This window comes from Pristis pectinata, chromosome 2 (genome assembly GCF_009764475.1).
Source record: "Pristis pectinata isolate sPriPec2 chromosome 2, sPriPec2.1.pri, whole genome shotgun sequence".
Classification (NCBI taxonomy): domain Eukaryota; kingdom Metazoa; phylum Chordata; class Chondrichthyes; order Rhinopristiformes; family Pristidae; genus Pristis; species Pristis pectinata.
In genome coordinates this window covers 19,536,328-19,557,848 of record NC_067406.1, presented here as the reverse complement: position 1 = coordinate 19,557,848, position 21,521 = coordinate 19,536,328, and the positions used below count along the sequence as shown (strand labels likewise).

Genomic DNA, 21,521 nt, shown 5'->3' with positions numbered 1-21,521 from the left:
CACTTGGCCAACCTCGCCCTATAACTCAGGCCCTCTAGTCCTAGCAACATCCTTGTAAATCTTTTCTGCACTCTTTCCAATTTAACCACATTTTTTCTGTAACAGAGTGACTAAAACTGTACAAAGTATTCCAAGTGTGGCTTCACCAACGACTTGTACAACTGCAACATAATGTCCCAACTCAATGCCCTTACTGAAGGACAGTGTGCTAAACGCCTTTTGCACCACGGTCAATCTGTGACGCTGCTTTCAACGAACTATGTACTCCTCGGTCTCTCTGTTCCATTACACTCCCTAGTGCCCTACCATTCACAGTACCAAGTCTTACGTTGGCTTACTTTCAAAAATGCATCACTTCACTCTTTTCTGTATTGAAATCCATTTGCCACTACTCGGCCCACTTCCAAGTGATCACAATCCCCCTGTAATCTACGACAGCCTTATTCACCATCACCTCCTAATTTCATGTCATCCACAAACTTACTGATCAAGCCTAGTGCATTCACATCCAAATCATTTATATAAATAACGAATAACAAGGGTCCTAACACCGACCCCTGCGACACACCACTAGTCACTGGCCTCCATTCTGAGAAACAACCTTCAACCACCACCCTCTGCTTCCTACCTCCGAGCCAATTTTGAATCCACCTGACTAGCTCTCCCTGGATTCCAAGGGACCTAATCTTTTAGAGCAGCCTATCATGCGGGACCTTGTCGAAGGCCTTGCTAAAGTCCAAATAGACAACATCCACTGGCCTAGCCTCATCTACCTTTTTGGTTACCTCTTCAGAAAAAAACTCAGATTCATCAAGCACCACTTTCCACACAAACAGCCATGCTGACTCCCCTTGATCAGACTCTATCTACCCAAATGCTGGTAGATCCTGTTCCTCAGAATTCCCACCAGTAACCTCCCCTACTGATCAGCCTACTGATGTCAGGCTGACCAGCCTGTAGTTCCCTGGCTTGTTCTCACTGCCCTTCTTAAACAACAGAACATTAGCCACCTTTCGGTCTTCGGGAACTTCACCAGTGGCTAACGATGAAGCAAGGCTGTCCATAATTTCTTCTTATCCTCCCACAACGTCCAAGGATTCACTGTCAGGCCCTGGGGATTTATCCACCTTAACGCACTGTAAGGCTGTAAATACCTCCTACCCTGTAAGATGAATTTCCTCCAAAACATCTCTGCTAGTTTCCCTTATCTCTTGAGCAACCACAATTTTCTCTTCAGTAAACAAAGGAGAAACATTAGTTAAAAATACCACCTACCTCCTGCATCCGAGACATAGGCAGCCCTGCTGATCTCTAAGGGAACCTACTCTCTCCCTAGCCACCCTTTTACTCTTTATTTAGCTATAGGACCTCTTGGGATTTCCCTTAACCTTACTTGCCAGATCCATCTCATACCCTCTTTGCCCTCCTAATTTCCCTCTTAAGAGTATTCTTAATCTTTTTATAGTCGTGAAGGAATTCACTCACCCCCAACCTCCTAAACACAATGTATGCTTCCTTCTTTTTCTTGACCAGAGCCTAAGTATCCCTTGTCAGCTAAGGTTCCCTAAATTTGCCAGGTTTACCCTTCACCCCAACAGAAATATGCTGCTCCTGGACTCTTGCTATCATACTCTTAAAAGCCTCCCACTCGCTATTCATTCCCTTCTCTTCAAACAGGCTCACCTAATTGACCTCTGCGAGATCCTGCCTAACTCCCCCAAAATTAGCCGTGTTCCAGTTTAGGACCCTAACCTGTGGACCTGTCCCATAATTTTCTATTATCTTAAAACTGATAGAATTATGGTCACTCGAGCCAAAGTGCTCCCTGAGTACCACTTCCATTACTTGCCCTACCTCATTCTCTAAGAGGAGGTCCAGTATTGCACCCTCCCATGTAGGGTCTTCTATATATTGACTCAGGAAACTTTCCTGGACACATTTCACAAATTCCACCCCATCCAGGCCCTTAACATTCTGGGTAGTCATGTCAATACCTGGGAAATTAAAGTCTCCCACTAATACAACCCTATTATTCTTACAACTATCAGCAACTACACACCCGCTCCTCAAGCTCTCACTGACTATTGGGGGTGTCTGTAATACAGCCCCACTAGAGTGACCCTCCCCTTCTTGTTTCTAAGTACTACCCATATGACGTCACTGGACGATCCCCACCCCCACCCCCCCCCCAAGAATGTCATCTCTAAGCACTGCTGTTATGTCTTCCTTTACCAAAAAGTCAACACCCCTCCTCGCTAACCTGCACCTCTGTGACGCATGTAGCATCTGTATCCTGGAATAATGAGCTGCCAGTCCTGCCCTTCTCTCAGTCATGTTTCTGTTATGGCTAAAACACCCCAGTCCTCAAAGCCAATCCAGGCTCTGAGTTCGTCTGCCTTACCTGTTAAACCTCATGCACTGAAATAAATGCAGTTTAGCTGGGTATTCCTTTCCTTACCTTTACCATGCCCCTGGCTATCCTGATCACTAAACTTGCTCTCGCTGGCTCCTGCTCAGCGTCCCACCCACTGCCAGTCCAGTTTAAACCCTCCCATGTAGCATTAGACCCTAATTTAGGGTGATTAGGGTGATCATTTTAATGATTTACTTACCACTTGTTCTTTTTTGATCATAGCCTTCAGCCAGCTGAAATCTACTCCCTTATACATAACAGCAACAAAGAGCATGTACGGATCATAGTCTAAAGGAGATTTTGGTGCTCCTTCTGGGTAGCTCATTCGAATAGTTGTTTTATTACCAACATCATGGGCAAATCCTTGGATTGGTGCATTGTTCAGCCTATATAGAAAGATTACAAATTTCTTGGTAAGTAAATAAAACTATAAAAACAATTTGAATAATATTAATTTGAACGCATCGAGTTTTTAACTATAGCTTTATATATCATCACATGAAGATAATTTTTTGAAAATGTTTGTTTTAATAGCTTTTTGCAGACCTTAAGCAGAAGTTGCAGATCTAATCTAGGAATTGCACATCATCAAGAAATGCTAAGATTCCTCAGTTATCAAACAGTCCCACATATAATTTGTCATTTAAACCTTCTTACCTGTATCACAGGCATTCAAGTGAAAAATACTTCAATCACATGAATTCAATAAGATAAATACCTTCCCCAATAATGGGAGGAATTCCTAAAAGCTCCAAATAATCGTGGGATAAGGATGGGAATCTAACAAGCTACCCTTGATATTCAATGGTAATTTGAGTCCACCACCATCAATATCCCAAGAAGGCAGGGATCAGCATTAACCAAAAACTCAACTGTGGCTGCAAGAACAGGTCAGAGGCAGAGTATCCTGCAGAGAGTGACTATATCCTGACACCCCAAGGCCTTTCCTTGGAGTGTGATGAAGTATTCTCCAGTTGCCTCAATGAATGCAGTGCCAACAACACACAAGAATGTCAACACCATCCAGAACAAAGCAGCCCATTGGATTGGCACCCTATCAACCACCTACAACCTTCACTCCATCCACCACCAGTACACAGTAGCTGTAGTGCACATCACCTACTAAATCTGCTATAATTGCTCACCTTGGCTACTCTGACTGCATCTTGCAAACTCACAACCTCTATCATCAAGAACAAGGGTAGCAGGCATGGACGCATTACCACCTGCATGTGATTTCCCCTCACCATCTTTTCCTGAAAATATATTGCCAGTCCTTAATGAATCTAAATCCAAGAACTCCCTGCCCAACAGCAGTGTGGGACTATCTTCATCAGGACTGCAGTGGTTCAAGGCAGCTCACCACACCAATCTTAAGAGTATTCAGTGATGGGCAATAAATGCTGGCAATGCCCAGATCTGAAAATGAACAAATCAAATAGCTGAGCCTTCCCCTGTTGATCTGTGCATCACTTCCTAGAAACTGCTTGGCAATCAAATAAAGACTTGAACATGTTTTCCATTTCCTTTAATCAATCCTCTGTTCAACCCCCTAACCCCTTTTCTTATGTAATCAACTTTCCTTGTAATGAACTCCCTTTCAGGATTCTTAAACCTGTACACCAAAGTCCCTCTCTTCCTCAATACTGCCAAGAGCTCTGCTCCAACTCCATGCCTGACAAACCTGCAAGTAATTAAGGATCCTTAAAAAGATATGTGGAATTTCATATTGTGGCCACCATTTTTCTTGAGAGCTTCAAGTTCCTAGAAGTGAACATCACCAATAGCCTGTCCTGGTCAAATCACATCGATGCCACAGCCAAGAAAGCTCACCAGCGCCTCTAATTCCTCAGGAGGCTAAAGAAATTCGGTATGTCCCCTTTGACACTCACCAACTTTTATCGATGCATCACAGCTTGGTATGGCAACTGCTTTGTCCAGGACCACAGGAAACCGCAGAGAGTTGGGGACACAGCCCAGCGCGTCACAGAAACCAGCCTCCCCTCTATGGACTCTGTCTATACCTCTCACTGCCTTGGTGAAGCAGCCAGCATAATTAAAGACCCCACCCACCCAGGTCATTCTTCTCTCCTCTCCCATCAGGCAAAAGATACAGGAGCCTGAGGGTACATACCACCAGGCTCAAGGACAGCTTCTATCCCACTGTGATAAGACTACTGAACAGTTCCCTTATACGCTGAGATGGACTCTGACCTCATATCTTATTGTCTACCGGCACTGCACTTCCTCTGTAGCTGTGACACTTTACTCTGTTCTGATATAGTTTTTACCTGTGCTACCTCAATGCATTCTGTACTGACTCAATGTAACCACACTGTGTAATGAATTGACCTGTACGATCGGTATGCAAGACGTTTTTCCACTGTATCTCGGCGCAAGTAACAATAATATACCAATTTTGTGAACTGGTTCTTGCTCAGGGATGGTTTGATCAATTGAAAGTGGACACAATGAGGTCCCAACTGATAATTTCCTAAACCAGAGATCATTGCCAAATAAGAAGTTGTTTAATTGGTTAAGTAGAAATAGCAGACTTATGGAAGAAAGAGCTTGTGTCCTGAAATAACCTGAACCCAGTGTTTGGGTGATCTGGTTTGAACTGGCCTGACTCAGGGAGAACAAAGGAAGTGACACAAGGCACAAGTCTGGCGGAAGAGCAATAAAGTAATACTGCTTGTAGCCTTGGGCCAGATCCAATAAGCAGCTGGCACAGGCTAGGCACTGTATTGTAGCAGTTAGCATAACACTATTACAGGGCCGGTGACCCAGGTTCAATTCCGGCCATTGTCTGCGAGGAGTTTGTGCGTTCTCCCCATGTCTGCGTGGGTTTCCTCCGGGTGCTCTGGTTTCCTCCCACCTTCCAAAGACGTACAGGTTAGGAAGTTGAGGGCATGCTATGTTGGTGCCGGAAGCATGGCGACACTTGCGGGCTGCTCCCAGAACATTCTACACAAAGATGCATTTCACTGTGTTTCGATGTACGTGACTAATAAAGAAATCTTATATAAGCCTGAACCGACAAAATAAAAACTCAGTTTGATCTGATAAGAAAGAAGAATGGAGGATTTTGGGAGCAGAAGCAGCGAAAACTCCTAAGGCCAACCACCACAGAAGTGGATGACCCCACATCAGAAATGTGGAGATTACATTGGGGTCAAGACGAACACCTGGCCAACGTAAACTCCTATTCCCAGGTGTTACCTATTCTATTCTTTGACTATTCAGGGACAGTCAGAGGAACCTAGTGGGTGTGCGCGCAGACATTTAGTGTTGTATGACTTGCATATTTGTTTTTAACTGAACCAATTGTCAATTAGAATACATAAAAAGTGCTGGAGGAACTCAGCAGGTCAGGCAGTTCCTTGTCATTAATTATCAGTTAATACAGATTCTCTTTGTACCTAACCAATTATTGTTGTTGAGGGTGAACGCCTGCAACACCTTCTCAGATGGAACTCATTAGGACTTAATTCCACCTAAAGAGAATTCTTTTAACATTATCCATTTCTTGGGATGATGTTTACATTTAGAATCACCTACCTGTACAGGAATAGAGCTGAACAAACTCAGTTGTCTCTGAATTACACTTCATTACATTGAGGAAAGCTGGTAATGTTACATTTATAGAAGCACATTGAAATGAAAGACATTTTTAAAACTTCACAATGACTAATGCTCTCTTGTGGAACAGAGATAGGCATACACAAGTACATGATATTCTGTACCTGATAACAACATCAAATCTATCCAAATAGCGTCCAAGACCTAATCCCCGTAGTATTCCACCACTTCCTAAAACAATACATCTCTTGCATGGACTTCTTTCTAGTTCTTCTGGCAATGATACTATGGGCATGAGATCAATGAGGTGACTAAAGATATTTTGGTACTTCTTAAATCCAAATGGAGTGTTGTACTTGAACACAGCATCACGGAAAATGGAACTTCTTTCCAGAAAAGGATGCAAGTCACGGTCATATTTTTGTGGAAACAGAAAAGCCATCTGCTGCTGAACAAAAGACTGCCGACATTTTTGCTCCAGTACTTTTTCAGCATATCTCTGGGCACTCTGTTTAAAAAAAAAACAAGCTTAATTAATATATCAGTACATGCTACAACAGCTTGTAAATAACAGCAATAATAAAGAAAGGCTCTCTTTCTAGTATTTCCAATATCTTTACTAAAGGAATATTTAAGTTGCTTTATTTAAATGTGAGATAGATTTGTTTTTAAGCATTTAGGTAGCCACATTTTGTGTTACTAACACAAGCTTGCTCAATTTTAATATCTGTAAGAACACAATCACTGAAAATTTCCACAAGGCCTCCCTGCTCTTCTGCTGGAATTTACCAGAAACCCAACTAAATACATTCAGCTCTAGAGAACTGACATTTTCTGCTTCAATTCTCATCTTCACCATCAGATTTCTGAACAGTCCATGAACACCACCTCATTATTCCTCTTTTGGACTATTTACTTTTGTAACTTACTGTAATTTTTGTCTTGCACTATACTGTTGCCACAAAACAAATTTCATAACATATGTCAATGATAATAAACCTGATTCTTACATATTTCTAACAATGGTTTTAATTACTTTCCCTATGTTATCACTTCCAAGTCCAAGAATCCATTCTGATCGTCTGCCTTTTTATGTACTATTCTGGTTATTATTATCACAGACATCAAGCATCACAATCAACATCCACGATATTTTACTATCTCCCCTAGCACCACCCCCACCCCCCCTTTATAAACAGACAACCCTCCTCCACTGCCTCTATGCATTTAGACTGCTCAGACATCATAAGTTATAAATGACACAATGTCAATTTTCTGGTGGCAAAAGTTCCTTAAGAATTTTCAGCAGCAAGTTGTGAGATCACCAGCAAGACAATGAACTGGGACTATAAAAATTATGTTATTGAAATTCTGTTAACTTGTCAACCACAGAATATATTTGACTAGAAACTAACGCTATCAACTTTATACCCATTTCACACAATGACATAGGAAACTCTCAGTCCAAGATCATTCACTGTCATGCTTTGCTTCTTTTTCCACAATCTCTTTTCCTAATTTATCCACTTTATTGTGATAGGATATTCACTGTTTTTCCTTTTATACCACCTCAATGTACTTATTTATGTAATGATCTGTCTGGATGGCATGCAAACAAAAGCATTTCACTATCTCAATATATGTGACAATATTAAACCTATCAACTATGGTGGCAGTAGTTCCACAGCTAGTAGAGCTTTCACTTCACAGCACCAATAACCTGGCTTCAATCCTGACCTCTAGTACTATCTTTGTGGAATATACACATTCTCGCTGTATCCACATGGGTTTCCTCTGGCTGCTCCAGTTTCTACTCGAATCCCGGAGACGCATAGGTTGGTAGGTTAATTAACCACTGTAAATTTACCCTAATGTGTGGGTGAATGGTAGAATCTTAGGGAAGTTGAAGGGAGAACAAAAAAAATGGGGACTAGTTTAAATGATAGTGCAAACTCAATGGGACGAAGGGCCTGTTTCATTGCTGTATAAATCTATAACTCAATTTACAGATGACACCAACTAAGTAAAGCTTCCCCACAATACATTGTAATGCAATGTGGCACTCATCACCAAATCACATCTCAGTTTCTCTTGTGTTATCTTACTATACCTTTAAAATGTTGCTCTCTTTCACCTCCACTATCCTTCAAACCATGTTTGTCACCAAGATATACCTGATATTTTCTCTTTGCTATTAATTGCTTTTAATTAAAACCATCCTATCCTGATTTCACTCCCCTCCTTGCTTCTCATAAACTCTCTTCCATTTAGGTTATATTCACCAGCCAACAAGAGAGGACATGAAGGGTTTAGAAAACCAGGTTGAGAAATTTAAAATGAAAGCACTGCTTAAGCAGAAGCAAACTGGACCATCGATCACAAGGTTGATGGGCCAATAGGACAGTGGAGTTTTAGATTACCTCAAGTTTAGAGGTAGGATAACAAAGGTAGGATAACAAAAGCAGGCCACAAATGCAACTGAAGAATCCACTGCAACTGAAGAATCCAGATCAGAGGTAGCAAACTCTAGATGATGATTTTGATAGCAGTTAGCTGAAGGAGAGGCAGAGTTGAGTAATGTTACAAAAGGTGTTAATTATACTGTCTGAAACTCAAACCAGGATCATATACAACACAATGGTTGCGAACAGGTTGATTTGATTTCAGACAAGTGCTATAGAAGGCAGTAAAATGGAAGCAAAGGAATGAAACAAGAAACTGGTTTATTATTGTCACTTGTACTGAGAAACTTGCCTTGCATACCATTCAATGCAGATCAATTCATTACACAGTGCATTGAGGTAAAACAATAACAGAATGCAGAATAAAGTGTCATAGCTACAGAGAAAGTGCAGTGCAGGCAGACAATAAGGTGCAAGGTCATAACGAGGTAGATTGAGAGGTCAAGAGTCCATTTTATTGTACTAGGGAACCATTCAATAGTCTTATAACAGCAAGGTAGAAGTTGTCCTTGAGCCTGGTGGTACATACTTTCAGGCTTTTGTATCTTCTGCCCAGTGGGAGAGGGGAGAAGAGAGAATACCAAGTGTGGGTGGGGTCTTTGATTATGCTGGCTGCTTTATGGAGACAGCGGGAAGTACAGACAGAGTCCATGGAGGGGAGGCTGGTTTCCGTGATGTGCTGAGCTGTGTCCACAACTCTCCGCAGTTTCTTGCGGTCCCGGGCTGAACAGATGCCATACCAAGCCATGATGCATCCAGATAGGATGTTTTCTATGGTGCAGTGATAAAAATTGGTGAGGGTCAAAGGGGACATGCCCAATTTCTTTAGCCTCTTAAGGAAGTAGAGGCACTGGTGAGCTTTCTCGGTTGTGGCATTTACGTGGTTGGACCAGGACAGGCTATTGGTGACGTTCACTCCTACGAACTTGAAGCTCTCAACCCTCTCGACCTCAGCAACGTTGATGTAAACAGGAGCATATGCTCCATCCCCCTTCCTGAAGTCAGTGACCAGCTCTTTTGTTTTGCTGACATTCAGGGAAAGATTGTTGTCACACCATGTCACTGAGTTCCATCTCCTTCCTGTACTCTGACTCATCATTGTTTGAGATATGGACCACTATGGCAAACTTGCAGATGGAGTTAAGAGCAGAATCTGGCCACACAGTCGTGAGTGTATTAAGAGTAGATTAGGGGGCTGAGGACGCAGCCTTGTGGGGCACCAGTGTTGAGAATAATCGTGCCAGAGGTGTTACTGCCTATCCTCACTGATTGCAGTCTGTTGGTCAGGAAGTCAAGGATCCAGTCTCAAAGGGGAGGTGTTTGAGTCCCAGGCCTAGGTGTTTGGTGATGATTTTGCTTGGAATTCTTCATATTGAAAGTAGAGCTGTGGTCAATAAACAATAGTCCAACATAGGTGTCTTTACTGTCCAGATGCTCCAGAGATGAGCATAGGGCCAGGGAGATGGCGTCTGCTGTAGACCTGTTTCAGCGGTAGGCAAATTGCAGTGGGTCAGGCTTGTCTGGGAGCCCGAAGCACTTCATGATGGTGGATGTCAGAGCCACTGGGCAGCAGTCATTAAGACACATTACCTTAGTTTTTCTTAGGTACCGGGATGACAGTGGTCTTCTTAAAGCAGGTGAGAACCTCAGATTGAAGCAGGGAGAGGTTAAAAATGTCTGCAAATACCCCCACCAGCTGATCTGCACTGGATCTGAGGACACGGCCAGTGACACCACCTGGGCCCAATGCTTTCCTCGGGTTCACTCTCCAGAAGACTGATCTTACATCCTCAACGGTAACCATGGGTTCAGGTGCACTGGAGGCTGTCGGGGTGGGTGGTGACATACCAATCCCCTTCTGTTCAAAACGTGCATAGAATGCATTCAGCTCACCAGGAAGGGATGCACTGTTGTCGGCGACGCTCCCCAACTTACTTTTGTAGCCCGTTATAACATGCAAGCCCTGCCACAATTGACAGCTGGTCTGGGACTCTATTTTAAGTCGGTACTGCCTCTTGACATCCCTGATAGTTTTCCGAAGTTCATATCTCAATTTCTTGTAAAAGGTCAGGGTCACCTGATTTGAATGTTGCAGTCCTAGTCTTCAGTAGGGAGTGAATCTCCCAGTTCATCCATGGTTTCTGGCTTGGGAACACCCGGATTGTCCTTTGGTACACAGTCTCAATACACTTGCTGATAAAGTCTGTGATGGTGGTGACACACACTGCTTGTGGCAAAGTGTGGTATTTTCAATATTTATTTGCAGGAAATTTCATGTTGACAAGTAATTAGACCATTGGCAGGTACCAAAAGCAACTGTGTGGCTGAAGCAAAAGAACCCATTGCAGTTGATTCTCTGGCTAGAATTAAATAACTTAGAATGGAACCAAAAGAATGTCATCCTACTTGGCTGGATGATAACAGGAGAGGACTGAAGGAGGATGTCATGGCCAACCAGGACATAGGCTCAAGAAGAAATAGAAATAAATTAGATTTGAACAATTACACTACGTCAATGACTGAAAAAAAAATTATAGTACTGCAGCAATGGACACAGCAGAAGGCCTTGCTCTCTTATAATAATATATTTTAAAAAATCACTCATCACTCCTGATAATCTCAGGTCCCACAAACATTAAATGAATGAACAAATAACTTATTTTACACATTGACTAATACAAGGATTAAAACCCATATTCCTCAAATAGTGACAAGGAAAATTTAAAAAACTAACAAGGAGATATGTCACCACATTTTACAATGTAATTTCCAGAATACTGCACTGATGTCAACCAAATTAAATGTTTATGTATGAAAAGATTTGAACCCCTGAGTTCTGATTCAAAAACAGGAATACTAGAAACTCAATTTAGTTGACTTTTATTAATATAAAACTACAAATGTCACTTGTTTCTATTCTTGAGAACTATTGAAGCATGTTCAACATTGATGACACTTTCATTCAGCAGGCTAAACAATTTGCGTCATACCCGGATAGCAAGCCCATGCACAATGATATTTCAGCTGAGCTCAGAGTAACTAGCTAAACGATTTGATTTCTTTCTCCATAGTAAATGCATAATTGCTTCATTTATTATCCCATGAATTAAACGTTCCCCAATAGTCAAAGAAACATTCTACAAGTATGTGAAGAGCAAGAGGATAAGATGCAAAAGAATAGGACCTATCAAGTGTAACAGTGGGGAAAGTGTGTATGGATTTGGAAGAAATAGAAGAGGTACTTAGTGAATACTGATGTAAAGTATTAATTATGGAAAAAGATCTTGGTGATTGTAGTGAGGACCTGCAGCAGGCTGAAAAGCTTGAGCATGTAGCTATTACAATAGAGGATGTGCTGGAGCTTTTGGGGAGCATCAAGTTGGATAAGTCACCGGGACCGGATGAGATGTACCCCAAGCTACTGTGGGAGGCGAGGGAGGAGATTGCTGAGCCTCTGGTGATGACCTTTGCATCATCAATAGGGACAGGAGAGGTTCTGAAAGATTGGAGGGTTGCAGATGTTGTTCCCTTATTCAAGAAAGGGAGTAGAGATAGCCCAGGGAATTATAGACCAGTTAGTCTTACTTCAGTGGTTGGTAAGTTGATGGAGAAGATCCTGAGAGGTAGGATTTATGAACATTTGGAGAGGTATAATATGATTAGGAACAGTCAGCATGACTTTATCAAGGACAGGTCCTGCCTTACAAGCCTGATTGAATTTTCTGAGGATGTGACTAAACACATTGATGAAGGAAGAGCAGTAGATGTAGTGTATATGGATTTCAGCAAGGCATTTGATAAAGTACCCCATGCAAGGCTTATTGAGAAAGTAAGGAGGCATGGGATCCAAGGGGACATTACTTTGTGGATCCAGAAATGGCCGGCCCACAGAAGGCAGAGTGGTTGTTGACGTGTCATATTCTGCATGAAGGTCAGTGACCAGTGGTGTACCTCAGGGATCTGTTCTGGGACCCCTAATCTTTGTGATTTTTATAAATGACCTGGATGAGGAAGTGGAGGGATGGGTAAGTTTGCTGATGACACAAAGGTTGGAGGTGTTGTGGATAGTGTGGAGGGCTGTCAGAGGTTATAACAGGACATAGATAGGATGCAAAACTGGGCGGAGAAGTGGCAGATGCAGTTGAACCCAGTTAAGTGTGAAGTGGTTCATTTTGGTAGGTCAAATATGATGGCAGAATATAGTATTAATGGTAAGACCCTTGGCAGTGTGGAGGATCAGAGGGATCTTGGGGTCTGAGTCCACAGGACACTCACAGCCACTGCATATGTTGACTCTGTAGTTAAGGCAGCATACGGTGTATTGTCCTTCATCAATCATGGAATTGAATTTAGGAGCCGAGAGGTAATGTTGCAGCTACAGTATATAGGACCCTGGTCAGACCCCACTTGGAGTACTGTGCTCAGTTCTGGTCGCCTCACTACAGGAAGGATGTGGAAGCCATAGAAAGGGTGCAGAAGAGATTTACAAGGATGTTGCCTGGACTGGGGAACTTGCCTTATGAAAACAGGTTGAGTGAACTCGGCCTTTTCTCCTTGCAGTGACAGGGTGACCTGATAGAGGTGTATAAGATGATGAGAGGCATTGATCATGTGGATAGTCAGAGGCTTTTCCCCAGGGCTGAAATGGTTGCCACAAGAGGACACAGGTTTAAGGTGCTGGGGAGTAGTTACAGAGGAGATGTCAGGGATAAGTTTTTTTTTTACTCAGAGTGGTGAGTGCATGGAATGGGCTGCCGGCAACAGTGGTGGAAGCGGATACGATAGGGTCTTTTAAGAGACTTTTGGATAGGTACATGGAGCTTAGAAAAATAGAGGGCTATGGGTAAGCCTAGTAATTTCTAAGGTAGGGACATGTTTGGCACAACTTTGTGGGACGAAGGGCCTGAATTGTGCTGTAGGTTTTTCTATGTTTCTAAAACAGTTGAAAATAGAAAAAAACAATAGACTAGGTGAAACTATGAAACCTTCTAAACCTGCAGAAAACATTTTTCTCCCAAATTCCTGTGAACCTAACATTCCAACATACAGGAAAATTCCCAACAATCAGAAATTCCAGTGGTTCAGCATCTGCCTTCTCTTCCTATTTACTGGGACCCCAGTTCTTGCTCTGCTTTCCAACTCACTGGGATCCTGGTTCCTGCACTCTTAGAACATAGAACATTACAGCATAGTACAGGCCCTTCGGCTCATGATGTTGTGCCGAACTTTTAACCTACTCTAAGATCAATCTAACCATTCCCTCCCACATACCCCTCCATTTTTCTATCATCCATGTGTCTAAGAATCTCTTAAATGTCCCTAATGTATCTGCCTCTACCAGCACCCCTGACAGTGCATTCCACGCAGCCACCACTCTGCAAAAAATTTACCTCTGATATCCCCCCCGTACTTTGCTCCAATCACCTTAAAATTATGCTCCCTCGTATTAGCCATTTCTGCCCTGGGAAAAAGTCTCTGGCTGTACACTCGATTTATGCCTCTTATCATTTTATACACCTCTATTACTCACCTCTCATCCTCCTTCACTCCAAAGAGAAAAGCTCTAGCTCACACAACCTATCCTCATAAGACATGCTCCCCAATCCAGATATCCTGTCAACCAGTATGTTCCTTCTACAAAATGAACTGCAGCTACTCACCTAGGCTATTTGGAATCACCTCCCAAAGTCGCAACCATCAACGATAAGTGTCAGCTACATGGAAACACCACCACCTGCATGTTCCCTTTCATGTGCCTTTCTGACTGGTCATATTTCCTTACGACACAGGAGGCCATTCAACCCATTGAGATTATGTCAGCTCAATCCCATTTCCCTGTAACACTTTCTCCCCACCTTCCATCAACTCCCCACAGATGTGCTGTTTGTTCTAAATCTTGGAACTCCCTACCCAACAGCACTGTGGGACCACCTGCACCAGAATGATTGTAATAGTTCAAAAGGGAGCTCACCTCTATATTCTCAACGTCCATTAGGGATGGAAAATAAATGCTGGCTTTGCCCTCTAAACACAGATCATTAAGTAAATAAAACCTAAAATATTACGATTTTCCATTTTGAGAAAATAAGGGCAAGCAAAAGTTTAAACGAAGAAAGAGAGCAGCAGTGATGGAACTAAATGATGGTTTTACACAAGTTTCTGCAAGTTAGAGTTGTCACAGGGTTTAGACTCTTACATTCTTGATCTCCATTCCAATAACATGCTTTGACACCATACAGCAATCCTCAGGCAAGATTTATTTAAAATTGCTTAAGGGTACAACCGTACCGTAGAAATTTTTTTCTGAATAATTTAAATTAAGTACTCTTAAAATCACACAAGTGGTCACAGAACTTTCAAACATATCAATAAATCCCTAAAAATGAACAAAAGCTCACACCTTATTTTTTTCACCTTTCACCATGTACAGGTCCCATATGTCATTTTTCACATAATCTTGGTGGAGAAATTTAATCAGAGTCCGAAGGCTAATCAAACAAAAAACGATCAAAGCAGTCAACCTATGAAGATAAATCACAATTAAGTGTATTTCCAGACTAGAAGGATAATATAAAGTTCTCTTTGATATATATTAACTTCTATGAATTCTAAACAATGACATACTGTTTAAGCAACAAATATGATTAATGAAACTTGTCTCATACATGCAGCAATTAAGGTGAACAAATATTCTTTCTTATACAAACAGATCTGGCCTATCAAAGTAGAAGTAGCCTTAAATCAATGGCATTGCCAATCAGAGTTCTAATTGGTTAAGGAGAGCATTTGGATATATAATCTGCTTTATCAAGGAACTGCTGCAACGTAGAGAATACAGCGTGGGGGGGGGGCGGGCGGGTGGGCTGTGTGGGTGGGTGTGTGGGTGGGTGGGTGGGTGTGTGTCAGATTTATCTTCTATCATTGAGTATCCTACACAGTAGGACAAGGGCATTGATCTCTGTTCCTGAAATTGAGTTCCATGTGTTTTTACCTGCATCTTTTAGATGAGATATTAAACTGAGATCCCGCCTGATAAAAGACCCTACAATATTATTTAAAATTTTGGCCAACATTTATCATTCAATCAACATAAAATAACAGATCTGATCAGATACATTTTTACAAAATGAGGAAGGCTAGTCTGGACAGATTGGCTGGCATACTTGTGACCATTTTAACAGTAAGTACACATCAACATCAGTTACAAAGTGCTTATAGTTTATCTGTAAGAATTCAAACACATTAGATACGTATATTAGCATAGCAGTTAGCCTAACGCTATTACAGCACCAGTAACCTGGGTTCAATTCAGGCCACAGTCTGCAAGGAGGTTGTATGTTCTATCCATGTCTGCGTGGGTTACCTCCGGGTGCTCCAGTTTCCTCCCACATTCCAAAGATGTACGGGTTAGGGAGTTGTGGGCATGCTATGTTGGCATCAAAAGCATGGTGACACTTGTGGGCTACCCCCAGAACACTCTACACAAAAGATGCATTTCACTGTGTATTTCGATGTACATGTGACTAATAAAGATACATTTTATTTTATATAGCCTAGTTGATTCTTCTTAAATTTAGTGCGTTGACAGATGAGCCTGATCCCATAATTTGGGGACCTGGGTTCAAGTTAAGAAATTAAGCAAAGATCTGGCAAATGAACCATTTAACATGGAAAAAGTATGAAACTGTCCATTTTGGGAGGAAATATATTAAAAAAAAGCACACCTAAATGGTGAGAAATTATAGAACTCTGAGATAGAGGGATCTGGGTGCCCTAGTACATGATTCACAGAAAGGCAAATGTACAGATACTACAAGGAAAAGCTACGGAATGACGTTGTTTATTGCTTGATGTTATGAATACAAAAATAGCGATGTTATGCTTCAGTAATATAGGGCACTGGTGAGGGCACATCGAATACAATGTGTATTATTGGTATCCTTATTTAATGAAGGTTGTTAATGTTATGTTTGTTCATCAAGAGAAACTTCACATGGGTTTAACATCTGAACATTTTTATTAACAGACAGGCTTGCTTTCCCTCTCTGACAGCCCCTTCCTGTTCCCCCATGTGACCCCTTGCATTGCCTACTGGGAACTGTAGTTCTTTATTATAACTACATAATAACAGTTAATGCAACAGAAACAGTTCAAAACAGAAACAGCAATTTACTTATTTATTACAACATGGCAGGAGATGATTCAGCCCATCAGGTCTATGCTGGTTTCCAATAGAGCAATCACATCAGTCCCTCTCTTCTTGACCTTATGACTTGAATTCTCACTCATGCTCTTCAACTCTTATTTTTGTGATGTACCTAGACCAAGGATGATTTACAGTAGCCAATGAACTTACGAGCAGATCTCAGGTGTGGGAGGAGTCAGAACAAGGACTTGTAAACTCCATAAGTGCAGCACCCAAAGCCAAGATCAAACCTGGGTCCCTGGAACTATGAGGCAGCAGTACCCATCAAACTGCTCAATTCTTCAAAGTTGAAAGGAATACAAGATCACATTGAAAATTACAAAATACTTACAGGGCTTGACGTGCTGGGTTAATGGGGAGGATAGTACCAGGGGTCAGAGTCTCAGAATAAGAGGAAATCCACTTAGAAATGATACGAAGAGACATTCCTTCACCCAGGTCAGGCAGCTTTTTGGAATTCTGCTGCAGTGCTGCAGAAGCAGTCATTGAGTTCATTCAAAAGAGAGATCAATAGATTGCTGGATATTAAAGGAATCAAGGCCTATGGGAAAAATGGCATTGAAGTGAAAGGTCAGCCATAATCTTGATGAATGGTGGAACTGGCTTGAAGGATCAGTTTACTCCTGCTCTTATTTTTCTTTTGAAAGTTCAGAAAATACCAGGTTATATTATGAGGAAAGGCTGAAAATGTTAGGATTGTATCCCCTGGAGTTTAGAAGAGTGGGAGGGGACTTGATTGAAGAGTCCTGATAGGGTAGATATAGAGAGGATGTTTGTGGGTGAATCCAGAACTAGGGACTATTGTTTCAAAATAAAGGGTCACACATTTACAACAGATGAAGTGATATTTCTTCCCCCCCGAGGGCCACAAGTCTTTGGACTCTCTTCCTCAAAGAGCAGTGAAAGCAGAGCCTTGCATTTCTACGGCAGAGGTAGAGAGTTACTTGAATAAGCAAGCAGATAAAAGGTTAATGCAGGTAGATGGGTGTGTGGCATCAAATCCGCCATGGTCTTATCAAATGGCAAAGCTGGCTCGAGGGACCCAATGGTCTACTTATGTTTCTAATTCATGTTTGTACAAGATGATCTTCCCATTCAACCACTGATAATTATTCTGGGAAAGCTGAGGGCTGGGGGGGGTAGGTGGGGATTTTCTGCCTATTATGAAACTTGATGCTTTGAAAATAATTTCTTTAGCACCTTTATTTAACTTCTGTGCGAATAATTGCTTCTATTAGTCTGAAATCCAGCATTTTAGACTATTTGCTGCACCAAATGTCATCAATGTTTGATACATTAAGCCACCTGATACTAGTTGCATTTTCACTGGATCTGGCCTCCATTCTGCCTTTAAAGCTCTGAAATCAAATTTCAAAATTTCAGTGGGTAATCCAAATCCTTTATCACAGAAACAACCACAAACCATGAGAGAATAAAGAGCTTACTATTTTTTCGTCACTCAATTTTGCATGTGCTTTCAAACCCCTCCCAGCAAAGATGAGAGTAGTACCGTGATTAAAACAATGACTGCTCCTGATTTTCTTCAGAATAAATCAGGATTATAATGGTGTGTAAAAGATGAGAAATACTGTGGTAAAATATTGTACTAAAGATTCTATCACAAAAAGAAAATGCTGGGGCACATTTACTGATGGAAGGAAACTGGTTGAATACAGTAAAACCAGGATTTTTAAAATGTTATTTGGAAGGTTTTATTATATACACAAAATGTTTCTCTAGATCAATATGTTGAGGAACCAACTTAATGAAAGATCTAATCTGGATCTTGTTTGGTACAAAGAGAAAGGGTTAGTTGATAATCTTATTGTCAATGAGCCTTTGGGAGTGATCATAAAATGATAAATTTGACATTGAGTTTGAAAGTGTTGTAGTTCAATGCAAAACAAGGGGGAACCAACAAATGTGGCAAATTTGGATTTTCAGAAGGCTTTCAATGAGGCCCCCAGGAGGCTGATTAACGACTTTAGGACACATGAAACTGGGAGCAATGTACTGATATGGATTGAGAATTGGTTACTGAAGAAAAAGCAGAGTGGTAATAAGCAGAGTGGCTTGAATGATGCTTCAGAAATTGGTGCTTGAGCCCCAGCTTTTCACAATCTATATCAACAATATGGCTAAGGGGAACAAATGTTATACTTTCAAGTTTGCTATCAAAACTAAACTATTACAGAGGAGGACATAAAAGAGGGTTCAAGGGGATATGGACACGCTGAGTGAGAGGGCAAGAACATGGCAGATAGACTACAATGTGGAAAAAATTGTGAAGTTATCCATTCTGCTGGACATAACAAAAATGCAGAGTATGTGTTAAATGCTGAGATATTGGAAAGTACTGATGTTCAAAGGAATTTCAATGTGTTTGTACACAAGTCACTGAAAACCACATTCAAGTGCAGCAAGTGATTAAGACGACAAATAATATGTTAGAGACACAAGATACTGCAGATGCTGCAATCCAGATGAACACAAAAGGCACTGGAGGAACTCTGAGTTAGGCAGCATCACTTTTATAGTATGTTAGCTTTTAATATGAGAGGATTTGAATACAGAACTGAGGAACTCTTACTGTAATAGTATAGGGCCTTGGTGATACCATACCTGGAGTATTGTGAACAGTTTTGGTTTCCTTACCTAAGAAAGGATGTTCTTGCCATTGAAGTATTGCAGAGAAGATTCAGTAGACTGGTTCCACAGATGGCAGGTTTGCACTGTGAGGAGACATGGAATAGACTGGGGGAGTATTCTTCAGAGTTTAGAAGAATGAAAGGAGATCTCACTGAAACATGCAAAATTCTTAACGGGCCTGACAGCTGAGACACAGGGAAGACGTTGCCCTGGCAGGAGTCTAGGACCAGAGGATACAGTTTCAGAGTAACGTGTAGGCCACTTAGGTCTGAGACGAGGAGAAATTTCTTTGATCAATGGGTAATGAATTCTCTACCTCAGAGTTGGAGACTCAGTCATCATGGTCATTAAGGAATCAAGGATTTTGTGGATAATGATAGGAAACAGCACTGAGATAAAAGGTCAGCCATGATCTTAGTGAATGGCAGAGGAGCCTCAATGGACCAGATGACCTATTCCTGCTCCCATTTCTCATGTTCTTTTTATTCAGAAGCTTTAGGATCTCTTCACAGGTCTTAAGCAAATCATAAACTAGATGTGGATTTTCACACGTTTTACCTCAACCCATTTCATCTGCTTTACATTCACAACATATTCTGGAAGTAATTTATCCTACACTCCCGATTCATTTGAGGACTCCAACTTATGTATTGTGAAAATAAACTCATGAGCACCAATTTGTAATTAAACATAGGCAACTAGTAATTCATTAAAAGCTACTATTATTTATTGAACTTATCTTTTAAATCCTACTTACAATGATACATTGTAGAATAGGTGTTAAACTTTAATGCCAAATACAAACATCTTACTTTAAAGGTCCTTTGAAGATAAATCTAGCTTTTCTCATTTTTCACGTCACCACCAGTTATGGGCACTGCAATGTACCAGTAGTCTGGAAAGATTTTAAATAAGCACAGCTGCAACGTAAACAAAAAGATTAGTTATGAGATAGAAACGCATTTTTTTTTACAACTTGCTCACTATACCAAATTTCAAGATCTGAAATAAATACCAACATCCAACATTCCAAAAAATCAACTGTTTGGGGCAAGACATGGTGGAAAGTTGTTTTTCGGATTGGAGGCTCGTGACTAGTGGTGTTACCCAGGGCTCGGTGCTGGGCCCATTGTTGTTTGTCATCTATATCAATCATTTGGATGAGAATGTACAAGGCATGGTTAGTAAGTTTGCAGATGACACTAAAATAGGTGGTGTCATTGACAGTGAAGATAGTTATCAGGACTTAAAGGAATCTTGATCAAGCTGGGCAAGTGGGCTGAGGAATGGCAAATGGATTTTAATTCGGATTAAGTGCGAGGTGTTGCATTTTGGAAAGACAAATCAGGGTAGAAGATTCATAACAATAGGACCCTGGGGAGTGTTGTAGAACAAGTACAACATCTCTGAAAGTGGCACTGCAGGTAGACAGGGTGGTGAAGGCAGCTTTTGGCACAATGGCCTTCATCAGTTAGGGAATCGAGTATAGAACTGAGACGTTATGTTGCAGTTGTACAAGATGTTGTTAAGTCCACATTTGGAATATTGTGTTCAGTTTTGGTCACCCTGCTATAGGAAAGAGTGCAGAGGAGATTTAAGAGGATGTTGCCAGGATCCGAAGTACTGAGTTATGGAGAAAGGTTAAGACTTTATTCATTGGAGTATAAGAGAATGAGAGGTGATTTTATAGAAGTATATAAAATCATGAGGGGCATAGATAGGGTGAAGGTGGACAGTCGTTTCCCCCCCCCAAGGTTGGAGAATCAAGAACCAGTGGGCATAGGTTTATGGGGAGAAGGGAAAGACTTAATAGGAACCCAAAAGATAACCTTTTTCACCCAGAGGGTGATCAGTGTATGGAATGAGCTGCCAGGAGGAAGTGGTTGAGACAGGTACATTCACATTAAAAAAGTACTCAGACAGGTACATGGATAAAGAAGGTTTAGAGGGATATGGGCCAAATGCAGGCAAATGGGACTGGCTTAGATGGGAATATTGGTCAGCATGGACCAGTTGGGCTGTAGGGCTTGTTTCCGTGATATATGACAACATCTGTAATCTAAAGGCAAAAATCAACTGTCTGGGGCTAGACCTGGGTAAAGTTAGGAGGCCCCAAAGGAGAACTGTTATAGAGGACAAGCTTCCAACGATCTACTCCTCAGGCTGTAATCTGTTCATTAGGTTTTGTGCCGAAGCAATTTCACATACT

General features: G+C 41.4%; 1 protein-coding gene across 13 annotated transcripts in view; it reads right to left on the bottom strand.

The window, feature by feature from the left end:
* st3gal5 (ST3 beta-galactoside alpha-2,3-sialyltransferase 5) overlaps window positions 1–21,521 on the bottom strand; it is a 61,431-nt gene that overhangs the window by 18,723 nt on the left and 21,187 nt on the right. For 8 of the 13 annotated variants that reach the window (XM_052010210.1, XM_052010217.1, XM_052010207.1 and 5 more), the window contains 4 exons: window positions 20,125–20,232; window positions 14,858–14,978; window positions 6,160–6,503; window positions 2,613–2,799 (listed from right to left, as the gene is read on the bottom strand). In XM_052010210.1, the coding sequence (XP_051866170.1) occupies window positions 2,613–2,799; window positions 6,160–6,503; window positions 14,858–14,978; window positions 20,125–20,162 (690 nt within the window). In that variant the 5' untranslated portion in view covers window positions 20,163–20,232. Of the gene's footprint in view, window positions 1–2,612; window positions 2,800–6,159; window positions 6,504–14,857; window positions 14,979–19,318; window positions 19,396–20,124; window positions 20,233–21,521 lie in introns of all 13 variants that reach the window. The other 5 variants (XM_052010211.1, XM_052010212.1, XM_052010213.1 and 2 more) reach the window with 3 other exon arrangements.